General features: G+C 41.8%; 1 protein-coding gene across 1 annotated transcript in view; it reads right to left on the bottom strand.

Moving 5' to 3' along the window:
• Positions 1-4,086: 4,086 nt before the first annotated feature.
• The window catches only part of LOC124606337 (membrane-bound alkaline phosphatase-like), a 143,513-nt gene continuing 128,954 nt past the window's right edge, over positions 4,087-18,645 (bottom strand). Inside the window, exons 6-8 of the mRNA XM_047138319.1 lie at positions 15,866-16,057; positions 7,835-7,945; positions 4,087-4,280 (exon numbers count right to left, since the gene is read on the bottom strand). Of these exons, the coding sequence (XP_046994275.1) occupies positions 4,087-4,280; positions 7,835-7,945; positions 15,866-16,057 (497 nt within the window). The remainder of the gene's footprint in view (positions 4,281-7,834; positions 7,946-15,865; positions 16,058-18,645) is intronic.

Here is an 18,645-nt window from a genome sequence, read left to right as displayed (position 1 = left end):
CGACGCTCATAGTAGCGTCGAAACCAGGTCAATTTTGACTTAATATTTGTGACCGAGGGCTTATTTGTTACAATATAATTCTGACACGGTCACTGAACCTTAGCAGCTATGTTCAAAGTTTTACCTTTCCAAGTGCTAGCTAAGCCAGACAGCGCTTAAGTTCGGTGATCTGATGAGAACCGGTGTTACCACTGTGCCAAGACCGTTGGCACCTATGCACAAGGGGTAGTTGTAATCTTTAAATTATCAACTCGGAAAACTAAAACTGATAAATGGTGTTCGTCCTCTGCATATTCATCCTTTGAAACGCGTACTTTCCAACCTATGGGTTACTTGACAGCAATGTTGTTTGAAGAAGGCGGCTTATTGGCAGTTACGGGAACGTTCGACTCAAAAACCACCTCTTCGTCATTTTGGATATCCCTGTCGTCATTGTGGACAGCCCTGCCACGCAATAGTTCTGTACCGTGCGCTCGCGATGTATTTTGGGTCGTAGTGTCGATTGTATCTACCCTGTGTTTTCATCCAGCCGACTGCTGGAAGAGCACAGGACTCTTGGCCGAACAGGGAGCGCGTATTGTTGGCACACATGGAAATAGGGCACTGCGTGGCTAGCTATGGTGTGGTGACTTGCTGGCAGCAGTGGGCACTTGGGAGTCCCGCATTTCGCGAGGGCGAGTGAGCGCTCTATTTGGTCCAAGACAGCTTCAAGTCGGGGGCCTAGCATGCGGAATGTACGGGCGCCAGCATTCCGGTTGGGTTTATCAACTTGGAAAACTAAAGCGGAAACATGGTGGCAGCTAAAGCTGTCAGCTTATCGGCCGCTGAAGGATGCGAGCGTGCTTGGGTAACCGTAGCCTGCCCAGGTTGTGGACCATAGTGAGGTCTTTTAATAACAGGCATTAATTTTGTACACAGTTGCATCCTCATTCCTCTAGCGCCTTCTTGATACTTGTGCCATGACTGTGGTGTTGGGAAATAAAGGCATTCGTTTGTGTTTTGATGGTATGCACCTGTTCGCGAATTGTGACGAACATGCATCAAATTTCCTCTTTTGTTGTCTGCTCGCTATGTTACTGAGGAGCGCGGCTAGCTTGCAGTCTCCAGAAGAAATGCATTCTGTTGTGTCACTTTATGTATTACCTGCCCTGTTCCTTTGATGTCATGCTTGCCAGTTTTCTTTAAAATGTTTGGTACTTTATTAAAGCAGTGATCAAGGCACTTACTCTTAACATTAGCTATAATTTCTGTTATTACATGTTATTTAGGGTACCCTGAAAAGTTCAAACCGTGAAATTTGCACCCAGTGAAATTTGCACAGGAAGAGTCGAGGAAGGGTCCACTTATAAGCCCAACCGAACTCCGCGACTTTCCCGGCGGGTAGACGGACCGAGGGCCCAAACCGCTGTGCCATTGCACGGAGAGCTGGTGAAGAAGACTGGATATGCTCGAACAATAATTGTAATGCTCTAACTTTTATAATCGTAAGTGGTTACTTTTTTTTCTGACGGATCCAATAGCATTTTTCTTTTCTTACAACTAGATCTTCAGAAAAAGTAATTAAAAAACATTAAAATCTAATTATAAACGCGGATTTTAAAAATCGTGTCTCTTATACTTGACAATGCATACCTTAAAATTAATTATGATCTACACCCGTGAATCATCTAGTGCTACATGTAACGTGCATAGACCCAATGTCATTATAACGAAAAGGCTATTTTACATGTATAAAGGCTGAACCAAAACTTCAGTGACATTTCTTACCCCGTGTACTGATATTACACTGAAAATATCTACAGAACAGTACCGATGTCAAAGACGTGGACTGTGTGTCTTATTTGCAGACTAACTACTTCCTTCACTCACGGTACTTCCTGTTCATAACAGTAAAATTTACTTTATTCTTGGTCGTCAAGACCACATTGCACATCCTCACAAGGTATTTACTTCCCATTCTTTCCATTTTCTCGTCCTTCACTTTGTGAACTACAACTTTGATGAAAATGATCGGTTACAGCTTTTGCTTTTTAATTCACGCTGTTTATTTCAAAGTTATCGGATGTTATGCTTTTACTACATGAGGGGACTCGATTAGCCGGCCGCGGTGGTCTCGCGGTTCTAGGCGTTCAGTCTGGAACCGCGCGACTGCTACGGTCGCAGGTTCGAATCCTGCCTCGGGCATGGATCTGTGTGATGTACTTAGGTTAGTTAGGTTTAAGTGGTTCAAAGTTCTAGGGGACTGATGACCACAGATGTTAAGTCCCATAGTGCTCAGAGCCATTTTGGGACTCGATTATTTTTCTTGTACATTATGGGTGCAATTTATTTTTGTCGATATTTTATCATAGATATCTAAAAATTGCTCATCAATATTAATTGGTAAGTCCAATTTTTAATTTTCCTGATTTCGTCCAATCCTTAGGTAGGGTCAAGCCCTTCTTATTCGATTCTATTTTAGTGTAGGACAATTTGAAGATCCTTTGAATGAGGCGAAACGCGCGTCAGTGATGAATAAACAAGTGGTAATTTCATGATCACCACAAAAACAGTTTTCTCTCATTCTACATACTAGATGCTGTTTCACCACACCATGGAGTGGAGATTCCGACAGTTTGTCCCTTATGAGTATAATGTGTTAGGACCACGCCATTGCAGCCCCAAAAATCACTCAGAATCATCTTCACCGATGATGTTATAATCATTGTCTTTTTCGGAAGTAATGGATTCGCGAGTATTCCACTCTTGAGCCCCTCTGTCTGCGGGTCGTAATGATATACTCAGCACTCACTGGTGGGCATAAGGGCGCTAGAGCAGTCATCTGCTTTGGCCTGACACGGCTGAACTATTTTGCTGTTGCCTCGGTGTGGTGAGCGTTCTCAATGTGTGTGAACAATCACAGAGTCAAGCGAGTTGGGGCCCTTTGTCATGCTGAAAAATCTCGTGCAAAATGTTGAAAACGTATCCATGACTGATTTTCACTTTTAGCTCGTCTGTGATGCGCTGGCATCGAGGACCAGTGCCACTGTTTCCCTTGTCATTCCCGATTACTCACAGACAGATGGTCGGGCACTTCGTTTTTCGCCATTCAGACTTTTTACATCATACTTGAAGCGTCTGCGCGCAACCACGTGCCACTTGATGGTACGTACTTGTCGCACCCTTCCACCAACTCAACGTGGAGTGTTGTTTTTATTTTCCTTTATTGAATTTCAATTCCCCCCGAAGGGGGCGGGCTGGCAGCAGTTTAGTATGCCGCTCTTCAGCCTACAGACTTTGTTAAAAAGATGAAGAGAATAAATAACAAAAACAGGCGATAAAATCGGAGCCTTAAAGAGTAACATGGCGAAAAAAAAATCGTGGAACTTAAAACAAAGAACAGAGGGATGATGATGCTAATAAAATACATACGAAGCAGACAGGTAAAACAATAGACAGACAATTAAAAAAAACACGGCGACAGTCTGGTTTCTGTTCGCAAAAGACATAAAATTCACACCTGGCGACAGCATGGTTTCTGTTCGCAACACGAGAAAGACGAACAACACTGAACAGTCACTGGAACACTGCACTAAAAAGCTGGCTAATGTGACCTACCACAGCCGAGAGGAAGGGGGGGGGGGGGACTGGACAGATAATGGGAAAATAAAAAAGGGGCGAAGGAGAGTAATAGCGAAAGGGGGGGGGGAGCCGGGAAAGGAGCTGATGGAGGATGAGGACCAATAAGAGGGGTGGGGGGCGCTGGGCAGACGCGACAGGGAGTGGGGTAGGCAGAGGAGGGGAATACAAAAGGACTCGGGGGGGGGGGGGGGAGAAGGGAGGCAGGGAGAGGTTTTGTGGGGAGAAAACAGGACGGAAGGGCATGGATTGTTGCATCATTGTTCTATTATAAATGCACAAAGCGGATTGCTATTCGATACGCCACTTTACCAACAAGTTGTGCCGTTTTGTTTTGGCTCTTCTAGTCGCATGCTAGGGCATAATGGCATAGATTTTTCAAAGTGTTTCAGAGCTAGAGATGTATATTTGTTTTCGAATTTACTATCTCTCGCATACGTTAAAAGAGTGGTCCTCAATAAACTCACCTCATGCGGAGCTGCAGGCGGTGGCACCATCGCCGACGCAGGTGGCGAACGCGACGGCGTGCGGGACGTAGCTCTGCTCGAAGACGCCAGAGAGCAGGTGCGAGCAGGGCCCGCGGCTGAGCACCAGCGCGTCCTCCCCGCTGTGCGACGCTGTAGCTTCCGGCCTCATCGCCGGGAACGCGTAGTCCTTCCCGTCTGTTGTTAGTCACAGAAGAAGTAACAAAGAAATTCCGTTTCTTTTTATTCTTTTCCAGGACGGAACAGTCAACTTTTTAACAATAGCTCTGCACTCAAGTGACATGAAATACGATACGACGAGTGATGTTCCCTTAAGAGTATGCTTTCATCAGTTCTGAAAGTATAATTAACTACAGCGTACTCCGTAACCTTTTTTACAGGTTTGATCAGGTATGTTCCAGAGACGGGGATAGGCAGAAAGGTGGGATTTGCGGTGGAATGATCACAGGCAGCTACGTTTTTAGCAGCCGTCTAACTGAGTTTAGTGTGTGTGTGCCACCTGTAACACGCAGGACACGTAAGCGATATTGCAGCTCCTCCCATGTCTGCCCTTCCAAGTCCTCATTATTGGGGATTTTGCATTCTTTTAAATTTGGTATGCTATTCTCATTACTTCTGCAACAGCGATCTGATCCGATTTGTTGATTTGGGGGATCAGTACCATCAATTATTAATTTATGTGGTATATATCACTCAACTGATGTCGATACTAACTCTCTGAAATCATTCCACAGCTTTTCTACGGTTACATGATCAGATCGGAAGGACTGCAGGCTGTCTGTTAAAAGGATAGTAAGAGCATTTTTATCAGATTTTTTTAAATAGGTATACTTTGCGTTTCTTTTTTATGGTTGTAGGTGTTACCGTATTCAGCCTAGCAGCTACTGCCTTGTGGTCCCTAATCCCTGTATTCGTCACGATACTCACTATTTGTCCAGGATTATTTGTTGCTAAGAGGTCAAGTATGTTTTCGCCACCATTTATGCTTCGAGTGGGATCATGAACTAATTCATCAAAATAATTTTCTGAGAAAGCATTCAGTGCAATTTCGGATGACATTTTATGCCTGCCGCTGGCTTTAAACGTATAATTTTTCCAGGATATCGAGGGTAGATTAGTCACCACCGACTATAATTGTATGAGTGGGATACCTATTTGAAATGAGACTCAAGTTTTCTTCGAACTGTTCGGCAAGTATATCTTCTGAGTCAGGGGGTCGGTAAAATGATCCAATTAATAGTTTAGTCCGATTGTCAAGTATAACCTCTACCCACACTATTTCGCAGGAACTATCTACTTCAATTTCACTACAAGGTAAACTACATCTGACGGCAGTAAATAGTCCACCACAAACTGTTTTTAATCTGTTCTTTCTGAACACTGTTATATCGTTTGAAAACACTTCTGCTGAACTTATTTCTAGCTTTAGCCAGCTTTCTGTACCTGTAACTATCGGAGCTTCAGTGCTTTATATTAGGGCTTGGAGCTCTGATTCTTTGCCTACACAGCCGCGACAGTTTACAACTACAATACCGATAGTGTCTACAACTAACTTACTGTGTTTTACCCTCCCCCTTTTAGATGGACGCCGTTTCTGCACTTCCCTGAGGCCCTCTAACCTAAAAAACCACGCAGTCCCTTCCACACAGCCCCCACTACCCGTGTAGCCGCTTCCTGTGTGTAGTGGACTCCTGACCTACTAAGCGGAACCCGGAAACCCACCACCCGATAGCCCAAGTCAAGGAATCTGCGGCCTACACGGTCACATAACCGCCAGAGTCATTGATTCAGACCCTCTGCACCAAAGGACCGCAATCGGTTCTATCGACGATCCTGCAGATGGTGAGCTCCGCCTTAATCTCGCAAGCAAGGCTGGCAGTCTTTACCATTTCCGCTAGCCACAAGCGAGAAGAGAGAATCTCCTCAGATCCAAAGCGACGTACGTCATTGGTACCGACGTGAGCCACCACCTGCAGTTGGCTGCACCCTGTACACTTCATACCACCCGGGAGCAGCCTTTCCACGTCCGGAATTACTCCTCCCGGTATGTACACGGAGTGTACACTGGTTTCCTTCCCCTCCTTGGCAGCCATGTTAGTAATGGATCTCATTACATGACCAACGTTGGAGCTCCCCACTACCAGCAAACACACCCTCTGTGAATGGCCAGACCTCGCAGGCAGAGACGCTTCCTTTGGAACAGGGTGGACGACTGCATCCAGCTCAGAGACATCGGCAGCCACAGATAACGCCCAAAACATGACCGTCAAACGAATCGGGGAGGCCCTACGATCGGCCCCTCACAAAGGTTTTCGCTCCCTGCCAGACTTTGGAATGATATCTCATTCGACCACGGGGAGTGGTCAACCTCAGTGCAGGCAGTACCCGGGGTGGCCAAAGCAGTGGACCAATTGGGGGACACGTGGGACATGCTCGATGTTCCTCACATCCTCGCATCCAACCGCCCACAGTGATGCCCTTGGCAGCAGCCTCAAGCTGTGTGACGGAAGCCAACGCAGCCTGGAGGTGTGAGTGAAGGGTCTCCAACTCAGCTCTCAACTGTACACAGCAACCACAGTTCCTATCCATTACTGTTCGCCGCATTAGCTGAGTGGTCAGTTTGATGGATTGCCATCCTATGAGCCTGAGATCGATCCCCAGCTGAGTGAGAGATTTTCTCCGGTTGTCTTCAACATCATTTCATCCCCATCAGACGCGCAGGTTGCCCAATGAGGCGTCTAATATAATAAAACCTGCATCAAGGTGGCCGGACCTACCCCACAAGGGGCCTCCCGACCAATGACGACAAACGCTGATTTCCATTTCCATTCTACTTGCTCCCGTTTGAAGGTCGTAAAAATATGTAACAAACGAACTGTGTATTCGCCTTATTAGCAGCAGGAGGTGCTATCTCACTGACGGTCTAATAGATCTATCGAAAGCCCTGCAGGATTCTTGATGTCAATACCCTCCAGCACTACTTTAGACATTAGTCGCGTCTATGCCATGTCATGTTGCGGCACTTCGGCGTGCTAGAGGGGTCCTACACGATATTAGGCACGTGTGTCCGTTTCTTTGGCTCTTCACTGTAGGTTTTGATACAATCAGGGGAGGCTGGAATGGTAGATGAATACATGTTTTCTTTCGAAGGCAGTCAAAGAAATCTATTTCAGATTTGACTACCTCAGTGTCCCAGATTGCCAAGATAAGTACACACCAGTACCATTATATTAGGGTTAACCTCGCGTCTATGTCTGTGCTATTAGTGACTGTATCAGTAATTGTTGCACACGGTTACCTTATTTTAGTAAATGTTCTAACAGCTCAAATTATATCTTATTTGAAATGCTAAAGAAAAATGCTTCTTAACACTGTAAAAGAAGTGTGAGACCAACAGCTATCGTCTCTCCTCTAACGCCCCACACGTCGATGCCCCTTCAGAATATTACCAAATTCAGAATTGAGTGGCGATTCCTTTGGTAACAGACAAATGTTTAGATCTGAGATTCCAATTCCTTTCCTGTTCATTTGCTTCGTTGCGGATGGCTTAAAACGTCTGGGATGTTTACACTTGTTCATATATAGTTTCAGTCTTCTTGTAACCGTACTTACTACTAATCTTTATTTCAGGAACTTTACATCGAATTACAAACTAGCAGAAGAGACACAGCCCCTTTAGTCAGTACTAGTACTTGTGACCTGTGACCAGTTGTTTCTATCTGACTACTTACGTGTGTTATCCTCACAGACGTCGTAGCTCAGAGGCACAGGTCGGTACCCTGGACCAGAGACGTATGTGAGGGATGTGTACGGAACGCCTTCACTATCCACGCCAGACACACCTGCGCAACAAAATAAGAGATTTTGGTCCAGATTAACTCTATGGGAACGGTCAATGATCTCTCCGAGTCTCTATTCCATCAACGTCACAGATAATCAAGAGAAGTAGACTGTACGAGGAAGGTGTGATGTATACAGAAACTTACTTCTCCGAGCTCTGAATCAAATAACAACGTGAAGCATAACTGATTCAATAACATAATATAAAAACATAAACTAGAATAGAAAATTACTAACGATAATAAACTCACTGGAGAGCGACGTTAAAAGTCCGGCATATACAAGCTCCAACGTTCTTGTTCTTGATTCTGTGTAGGCCAGACAAGGAGAAACTTTGCAATCAGCTACAGACATCATATGGACGTCCTCTGACGCAAAAACTTGAATTGGTCCAGGCTTGCATCACACAAAGGTCAACATAAACACTCTGTTGGTGTCATCGGTGACAACTTTTCTGTGTTACATATTGCTGACGAAGAGGTGTAGATGAATGTTATTTAGCGGTTAGTGATTTACACTCAGAAGCTAATATCACCTCAAAAAGTCCTTTACAAACGAACTGAAGCAACACAGAACTTTTACTTCCATAATTCACAAGATTTTATGGATACCTTCAAGAAAAAGGCAACAATAAGATATTTTCATCTTTCAACATAAATTATTATTCCGTTATTCATGTAATAACTATGTCACTGTGTTTGTGTACTGATGACTATTTAAATCTTTATTATCATTAGTGCCGTAGCTCTAAGAAAAGAGCTCTGTGACAAAGTTGTAACTCATTCACTCTTTAATTATACAGGGTGCTCGACAAGTCTGAAAATCTTGTAAAAGTATTGAAGGGCAGGTTATAGTGAGTGATAGTTGTTAAGAAAACAATTCGTTACGTTGTGAGGTTTTCGCATTGTTTAGCATTGAAGTTAGGCAATCAGATCCATGCGTGTCGAAATTCAAGCACTTGAACACGCTGAAAAGCAGTATGCCACAGATTTCTGTGGATCTATGAGCTACCACTTGTTGAAATACTTATTACCAGTTAAAATGTACCTTTCTCGGAAGTGATAAATTTATGTTAGATGAGCAAAAACTATGTTTGTTCTGTTTGAGAAAACGACGAATACGTTTGGCTACGCCGCCTCTGGCAGGCTGCTTTAATTTGCGCGCGACGACTTGACTTGGGAATTTTGATGATAAATGACTCTGAAACGGTCCAAAGTGTCGAATTTTTCTCTTAACATCTACTTCTCAACGCAACCTTCTCTGGAGCAACCTATCAAGCTTTTGTTATGCAGTCTTAAATCAAATATTGCTATATTGCAATGTGTCATCTCTAACATATTCATAGTCGTTGTGAATGCGAACAGTGTTTACTTACTGTGAAGGAATGTAAAACGACGCGTAACTAAATACTGCGTATTTGTGTGCACTTCCTGCAAAATGTACATTAACAGAATGAAAAATTTCTTGGATATTGCAAACTAGTGCAATAGACGTATGCAGAATATAACAATCTTTGCGTTTCATAAGCTTTTTGTTATCGCTAACTGAATTTACATTATTTCCGCCAGCACCACGACCAACGCGTCTAGACGCATGTTGGCTAAATAACGTTCCTGTTTCACTTCCATCCGATGGTGAGCCTTGAAAACTAGTTAACGGTACAGAAAACGAATAGTATCAATGTTAGAAAAAGCGATTTATCAATATTATACACACACAAATCGCCAGTTGCATGGTACATTGCGGAGACATTCTCTGCGTAATTAACGCGCCCTTTTACAAGAGTTTTTCACAATTCTGTCCTTAAGAGAGTGAAACTTATTCAAAGCTATTTACTGAATCGAACCTTAACCTAAAACTCTACAAACATCTACTTCATTGCGAAAAAAATTTTGTAACATCCTACTCACCAGGTTCTGGAAACTAATACTACTGAGTTATCGTGGGTAGTCTAAGCGAAGGGTCCTACAGAAATGAAATTTTGAAGGAAGAATTTATGTGAATTAGACGCCCTCCAAGAAACTGCTTACCAAAATTCATATCTGAAGTAGATTAAATGGGGATTCAAACACTAGTTGGCATATCGATGCCAAGTCAAAAGTATTGGCACTGGAACACTGAATATACACTGATCAGCCAGAACATTATGACCACCTACCTAATAGCCGCTAAGTCCATCTTTGGTCCGGATAAGAGCAGCGACACGTCGCGGCATAGAGGGAATGAGACCTTGGTAGATCGCTAAAGGGAGTTGGCACCACATCTGCACACTCAAGTCACATAATTCCTGTATGTTGGGGAAGGAGGGCTATGAGCTCTAAAGCCACATTCAATCACATCACATATGTGATCGAGTGGGTTGAGATCAGGCAAGTTGGGGGGTGAGCACATCAGTTGGAACTGACCACTTTTTCCTCGAACCCTTTATCACACTGTTGGCCTTGTGACACGGCGCATTCTCTTGCCAAAAATGCCACTGCCGACGGGAAACATGATCGTCATGAAGGCATGTATATGGTCTGCAACCACTGGACCTATGAGTGACCACTCGAATGTTGTGCAGAGCATAATGGGCCGCCGCTATCTTGTCCCTGTCCCGCCGGACAGGCGTCATGGAGCTGTTCGCCTGGAAGACGACGGATTCGCGCCCTCTCATCGGCATAATGAAGAAGATATCTGGATTCATCAGACCATGATACACACTGCCACTGCGCCAATGTTAAATGCCGATAGTGTCGTGCTCATGTCAGTCGTAGTTGCCGAAGTTTTAACATTTGGCACATGCATGGGTCGTTAGCTGCGGAGGCCTATCGTTAGCACTGTTTCGTACGCTGTGTCCTGAGGCACACTTGTTTTCTTCCCAGCATTAAAGTCTGATGTCAGTTCCTCCACTGCTCGCCGCCGCCAGTACCGTTTTATTAGCCTGACCAGCCTACGACGTCCGATATCTGTAATGACGGGTGGCCGCCAGACCCACGACGTCTGCACGTGATTTCACCTTGGTTTCGCCGCGTTCTTGAAGACACTCACCAAAGCACTCCTCGAACACCCAACAAGTCGTGCAGTTTGTGAAGTGCTCGTGGCTAGCCTCCGGGCCATCTCAATCTGCCCTCGATCAGACTCAGATAGCTCGCGCGCCTTCGCAATTCTACACACGGACAGTACGCTCATTGATAATTCACGCACAGTGTTTGCGTTTGACAAGCAGTCATTGCTCGCCAAGTGACGCTGCTGTCACCTGGACGGGTTTATATCGATAGTAGGTCGGTGATCATAGTGTTCTGGCTTATCAGTGTTCATCCATTACGTAGCATAATTGTTCCTAGGATAGCTAGGAGAGTTATTCGAAAATTCAGCCTCTAACAGACTGAAATTGGAATTCATAGAAAAATAAATAGTTCAGAATAAAATTCAGTCGCCAAGTGGATATGTAATTTTATTTCGCTTTATCGGTTTCGATAAATTAATTTTTCGTCTTCAGAAGTGTACAATATTAGAGGTATTATAAATCTTTAGTCCTTAGCTACAAATTTATATAAAGTATAAGACATATACTACAGAAACTAACATGGTATTGCTTTACCAGATACATTATACTTCTATGAAGAAGATATTGACATCTCATGAACCAATGATAAGTAAATTTTTGTAAAGTACTTGTTATTATTTACGCAAATTTATAGACAACGCCTAAGATTTATAATACCTCATAATTTGTAGACTACTGAAGATGATAAATTAATTTGTGGAAACCAGTAAAGCGAATTAAAATGTTATTTACAACTGACGACTGAATTTCATTCTGAAATTATATATTACAGCTGCTGAAATTACAGCCGCGAATAACATATTAAATAGAAAGCATCTACATATAGTAGTTCCGTACTATACAACTACATCTACATGGATACTCTGCAAAACACATTTAAGTGCATCGCAGACGGTTCATCGAACCACCTTCACAATTCTCTATCATTCCAATCTTGTATAGCGCGCGGAAAGAATGAACACCTATATCTTTCCGTACGAGCTCTGATTTCCCATATTTTATCGTGGCGATCGTTCCTCCCTATGTAGGTCGGTGTCAACAAAATATTTAATGATGTCCAGCCCAAATCATGTATCATTTCTGTGACACTCTCTCCCATATTTCGCCTTTCTTTGGACTTTTTCGATGTACTCCAGCAGTCCTATCTGCTAAGGATCCCACACCGCGCAGCAGTATTCTAAAAGAGGACCGTTTTCTTCGAGGTAATTCATAATATTCGAGCACAATATATGTTCTAAAACCCTATTGCATATCGACGTTAATGATATGGGCCTGTAATTTAGCGGATTACTCCTACTACCTTTCTTGAATATTGGTGGGACCTGTGCAACTTTCCAGTCTTTGGGTGCGGATCTTTCGTCCAGCGAACGGTTGTATATGATTGTTAAGTATGGAGCTAATGTATCAGCATACTGAGAAAGGAACCTGATTGGTATACATTCTGGACCTGAAGACTTGCTTTTATTAAGTGATTTATGTTGCTTCACTACTCCGAGGATATTTACTTCTACGTTACTCATGTGTGGAAAAATAAAAATGTTAACATCTTACCGAACTAACTAATTACATAAAGAATATAGAAAAGCCCCGGTGCGAAGCATAACCGGGTTAAAGCAGTATAAACATTTAAGAGACTTGTATAGGAAGAAAGATAAATATAGAATAGCTCACAAGTAACATATAACGACAGTTAGGAAGCAACTCAGAATGCAATGGAGGTAAAGAACAAACGATAAACCGGATTTATTACAAGATGGTCCACTTATAATTACGAAAATGCTGCACATTGTTAACGGGCAAAGATCCACCAAGCATTCAAATACCCAAGTAAGGGAAAAAACGGGTTAGTAGTTACATGACATATATAAAAAAACGAAAATAAAGAATGCATTATAACAAAGAGGACTCCACTACTACTCGGTTAGGGACCACAGATTATAATACACTCTTTGATTAACATCGTTTCCACCCTTTCACTGTAATTTTTTATTTATGTCACTACTACGTTTTCGGCTGTAGAGCCCTTCTCAAATGTAATGGTGAAAGAAACTCAGTAAATATCAAACATGTTTGAATGGCAAGGCGCTAAAGCCGAAATAGCGACTGGGAAATAAATGATTAATACAGACTTGCAATTAAATAGTAGCAGTGATTACATTCAAGAAAGATATAACTTAGCGCAATTATCTGCTGTACAGGTACACTACCCTTCATAATTTGGCAGCATCATGCTGCATATTACAACTGAGCAATATAGCAGTGATCTATATGAGTTATTACTTAGAATACAGAATAGTATGCTCACAGAACGATTAATAATACTACTTACAGTACTGTATAGATAATTATTGTACATATACATACATACCGGTAAATTTTGGTATCGCTCAGTTCCCTATAAACTGCTTTGAACTTTCCATGCAGTATACTAAACATGCCAGTTGGCGCCGGTAGACGGTACGACTGTGTACAGGTACGCTGTTTACAATTCTGTTCATTTATAAAACAATCAAATGGCTCTGAACGCTATGGGTCTTAACATCTGTGGTCATCAGTCCCCTAGAACTTAGAACTACTTAAACCTAACTAACCTAAGGACATCACACACATCCATGCCCGAGGCAGGATTCGAACCTGCGAGCGTAGCAGTCGCGCGGTTCCGGACTGAGCGCCTAAAACAGCTCGGCCACCGCGGCCGGCGTTCATTTACAGTTCCGTTTGTATGAAGGTAGGACATGCTGCGAAAGAAGATAGTACACGCAGCGAAAGTAATTGAAATTTCTTCTGATTCGAGGGTGAAGATAATAAATTTGGACATAGAAGTCTACAGTATTCAACAATATCAAATAAGTTGCAGGTTTCCTTCAGAAGAGTTGTCAAGACCATACACCAGCATCGAGAAAGAGACTCCTGTGATGATCGTCCTCACTCAGTAGCATCCAGGATAACATCAGAATACCATGAACAGTACGTGGTAGTGACCAGTAAACATAACAGACTCATAATTTTCCGTAAATTGACTGATGAACTAAACGTAACTAGGGATACAGCAGTGAGTGAGTCGACAGTGAGACGGCGCATGTCACAAAGCAACCTCCATGGTCACATAGCAGCAAGGAAACCAGCAAAAGATGTCTCTCGCAGTGGGAGATTAAACGTTAGGGGACAGGTTTAAGCATCGACCACGGCCTGTCAGATCGCAAGTTTTAAGTGAATTATCTTGTGATGAGTTGGACAGGCGGATCCGAAAACGGGGCATCACGAGTGGGACAAAGTTGTGGGAGATCCTGCACCAAGAAAGGAGACTAATTCTAACTGAAACACATTGCAAAATTCACTCATCACATGCCGAGAGTATGCAAGGTAGTGATTAAAGCAAAGGGTGGTTATTCTGAGGAACCCAAAATTTAGTGGTTTTGTTTACCAATGTATTGTTTGAGTTTCATATTCACTTAGAAAGCAATAAAATGCAATGTATTTACATTCCATTGTCCATAATCATGTGGTGTTTCCAAACTTGCAGAAGATATTATATGTCCAAAACATGTAATGAGATACCTATTGAAACAAAATTCATTTACTTCTGCACTTACTGCTGCTTACAAGGTGACGGCTTGCAGGGCCTGTCTTCCATCCACGCAGATGTCGGTGGTGAGGCGACATTACGATAGCCATAGTACATGACCAGTGCGTGAAGATGATGTTGAAATATAGTAACGATTGTATGATATTTCAGAGATATCAGCGTTACTGAAATAGTGTTAAGCAATTTGATCATTACTTTAGTCATTACTTTAGTGCCAACGGTAAATACTGACATCTAACAGAAATGTGTGGTAGCAGTACAGAAGGGATGAAATGGAGCGGTGGAAGTTGACTGGTCAGAGGATGAGTGAGACACCACATGTTAGACTAGGAAAAAAAAAACAGATCTAAAATATAGGAACAAACAGCTATGATAAAAACGTGAATGGCATTGACAGGTGCTGGTTCAGTGCTGGACATATAGAAAACAACTGGGATATGTTGAGGGGGAAGTGGTTTTGCACAAAACGCAAGTTACAGAGCAGCTATTTCCAGTGTGGTGTGGCCGAAATACGAGAAGATGGAGAGTGGAGTATTACGTAGAGCTTCAGCCTCGATGCCGGACTTATCCTTTCTGGCATTACAATTATGAAATGATGATAAGTATTTGCTATGTGATTAAGAGGTACTGAGGACACCAGTGACTAGATGAAGGAAAGAGAGCGTGAGAAAAACACTTCGCCTACCAATACTGACTTCAGAAAAGGGGACACTTTTAAAATAAAAATTAGCGCCAAAATGGCTCTGTTGTGATCATATAAAGCAGTAATACAGGAACCGTGCAAAATTTTGAAATCTAACGCAAGCGCGAACTGCGAAAGGATTCGTAAAAGGTATCCTCCGTCTACAGGCCTAGCCGGCCGGAGTGGCCGAGCGGTTCTAGGCGCTACAGTCTGGAACCGCCCGACCGCTACGGTCGCAGGTTGGAATCCGGCCTCGGGTATGGATGTGTGTGATGTCCTTAGGTTGGTTAGGTTTGAGTAGTTCTAAGTTATAGGGGACTGATGGTCTCAGAAGTTAAGTCCCATAGTGCTCAGAGCCATTTGAACCATTTTTTTTCTGCAGGCCTGACGTGCCCCCCGGTACTGACCGAGCGCAGTGTCATCCTCCATCAATGCTGGATGCTGTATGGAGGGACTATTATTCTGGAAACCGCTCTCCTAGCCGTTGCGTTTTTCGTAAAGTGCGTATATGATTGACAATAAGTTCACTTATAAAATCAGATGAGATATTCTTAGGTTCTCTACATTCGAATATCAGATATCTTTGGAGTGAAAGAGCTGCTTACCAAAAATGTCGTTGCCCCTGGGAGGGGAGCCGCTAAAACTCAGGCTGTGTGTATGGTCGGCCATGACGACAACCAAGGTGTCACTTTCGTTTGTCAGCTCCAGTACGACTTGTAGCGCTGCTTCCAGTTCCAGCGTCTCGTCCAGAGCCTTTTGTGCTAGATTTAGCCCATGAGCCTTGTCCATTAGCGCAGCTGCGTTAGAAATAAGCAAAGAAGGCGCATGTAACGTAGTGGAAATGATTTCCTGCAACGTGATTGAATGAATCTTCACGTATGTTAATTTACAAACGTTTTATATGAAAATTAGAATTTTTCTGCAATATAGTTTATTTTTTAGATAATAGAAATAATTCCACTATTTTAGTTAAAGTAATCGTATTTTATTGCACAAAGTCTAGCAAACACAAATAAATCAATGAAGATAGTAAGCACCAATTTACAAATAAGCAATAAATAAACCAAGATATTAAGCACCACCTTACTAATACCCTCTGAATTAAGTTAATACATTGTACATAATTTTAACACTGTGGCAGCATGTTAAATCTGGCTTTAAATTGTAGTAATCAGGTGATCAACGACATTCCTGTTAATTTTTCTTATCGATCGATTTCATCTTTCAATCTTGTCATTAAGTTTTACCACTGTACATTACACATTAAAGATATTTTTGCTCAACAACAATATGTTAAATCAATTAAACATGTAAACAGCTGTAAACCATCGCTCTATGAATCGATGGTTAATTTTTTTGTTCATTCGTTTCAGGGTCAGTTTTATCATGAAATTTTACTACCTACGTAAGCTTGCAGACCCTCTGAAGAGCCTCATCATATCCGGTTTTGCTACCATGCTACCAATTTGTGTAATATTATCTGAATTTAAAGGAATTTTATTTAGTTGGTAAGTGTTATGCTTCATTAATCATTTGCACAATAAATCGTAATGATGTGGAACTAATCATTTATATTCAAATAAGTAATTTGTAAAATTAGATAGACGTGACTTAAAAATTCCTACCCACCTCCTTTTACCCAATACAGTTACAGAAATTTCTCTACGGAAGAGGTACAGTTTTATCAGTCTGTTAACAACTGCCCTACCAAGTTCTTTTTATCCCTTGTGTACAAAAGTGGTTTGTCTAGATATTTTTGTAAGTAAGTTATTTCATAATGTAATAAGTTGGTTGTGCATTTTCATTAACTTCTCATTACCAGTCACAGCACATACTACACAAGCTCTACACACACTATCAAATGTTAACAGAATTGTGACAATGACACGTGGCTTGAATTCGGTGTGCCACAATTCCCCGTTTGTTTGCTAGAAAAACTTAATCAGCATCCTGTCGAAATGAGTCAGATGTTGACCTCAGAACGGGCTAAAATGTTAGTAATATCCGTATCAAAGCTTTGGTGTAGGATTTCCATATAAAATATGTAGCGTGAAAACGTCAAATTAAAGATGGGTTTTACTGTCTTTTACTTGTCTGACGCTCTGAGTGAAACCCTTAATCTGTGTTACTGAAGTAATATTTCACTATATAGGTCATCCTGGTTACTGTTTACAATTTGATTTTATATTTGGTTTAGTAAGAAGTTAGCGTTAGCAATTTATTGTACAGTTCTTTGTTGTTTCTTTCTTCTTGGTAAATGAAAGTTCAGCCTGAATTTTGTTCCTTGGTGATGGGTACATCTGTTTGTGCAGTTAGCGATTTCTTTGTGTGCATAACTAAATGGACTATATATTCACGTGGTGTAGTTATAATTCCCAAAATTTTGAACAGAACTTTACAGTGAGCCTGATTGATACTTTTTCAGATAATTCTTATGACCGTTTTCTGTAGTATGAAAACTGTTCATTTTGTGAAATCTGTCGCTGAGTGTATGGCCGAAGGGTATACTGTATAACAAAAACATCATGGCTCTTCTGAACTGATGACAGGTCTCTAAGGCCATAACATGCTGATAACTTCTTGTTTGCTACTATACCGCTGGATTTGCGTAACTTCAACTGGAAATTGTTTGCCACTTAGTATGTCTACATTTAATTTCACGTATCATTTTTCCATTTTTAAACTGAAATTCATGGTTTTTATTTCAGTTCAATGTAACTTTATATATTTCAACTATTTTAAATATCCTTGACAGTTTCAATCACGTTCTCTGGAGTTCTCTTTTCCACTGACTGTAATGTTGCTGTCATCAGCAAATACAATTTTTCCTTACAAAAACTAAAATACCAAAAACATTTGAAAGTCATCCATAAATAAAGTGCACTTAACGGAACCTCTTACTTATGAAGTAATACGATATCGCTATCCAAAAAATGGTCACATCTGTACCTTCGTGGTTACAGTTCTGGTTATCATGTACAACATATCATCAACGCCATATTTAAAATGAGGTAAATAGAGAATGGATCTTGAAAACCCGAATCCACGGACGACCTATGCTTCGATCTGTCTCAGGAAATTATGCCTCCAAGTAGTGTCATAGGCCTTCTCAAGGTCAAAAAACACGTTCTTAAGGTTTCCGCAGGACTCCAAGATATATCAAACGAACGAGGTTATGATTCACTTTAACATGGGATGAAACCACAATCTACGGAAAAATCGGAAAGTTGTATTTCACAGTATGTGTAGAATAGCTGATTATAAAATTTTAAGAAGTTAGCGTTCGTATATATAGATATGCTACGAATTCAATAATATTCGTATTCTATTTTTGCGATAAGGCAATAGTTTCTGTCATGTAAATGTTCTATGCATAAGTGCATAA

This window comes from Schistocerca americana, chromosome 3, assembly GCF_021461395.2.
Source record: "Schistocerca americana isolate TAMUIC-IGC-003095 chromosome 3, iqSchAmer2.1, whole genome shotgun sequence".
In the NCBI taxonomy this organism is placed as follows: Eukaryota; Metazoa; Arthropoda; class Insecta; order Orthoptera; family Acrididae; genus Schistocerca; species Schistocerca americana.
Note: the sequence above shows the minus strand (reverse complement) of the source record. Positions and strands in the feature narration are given on the sequence as shown.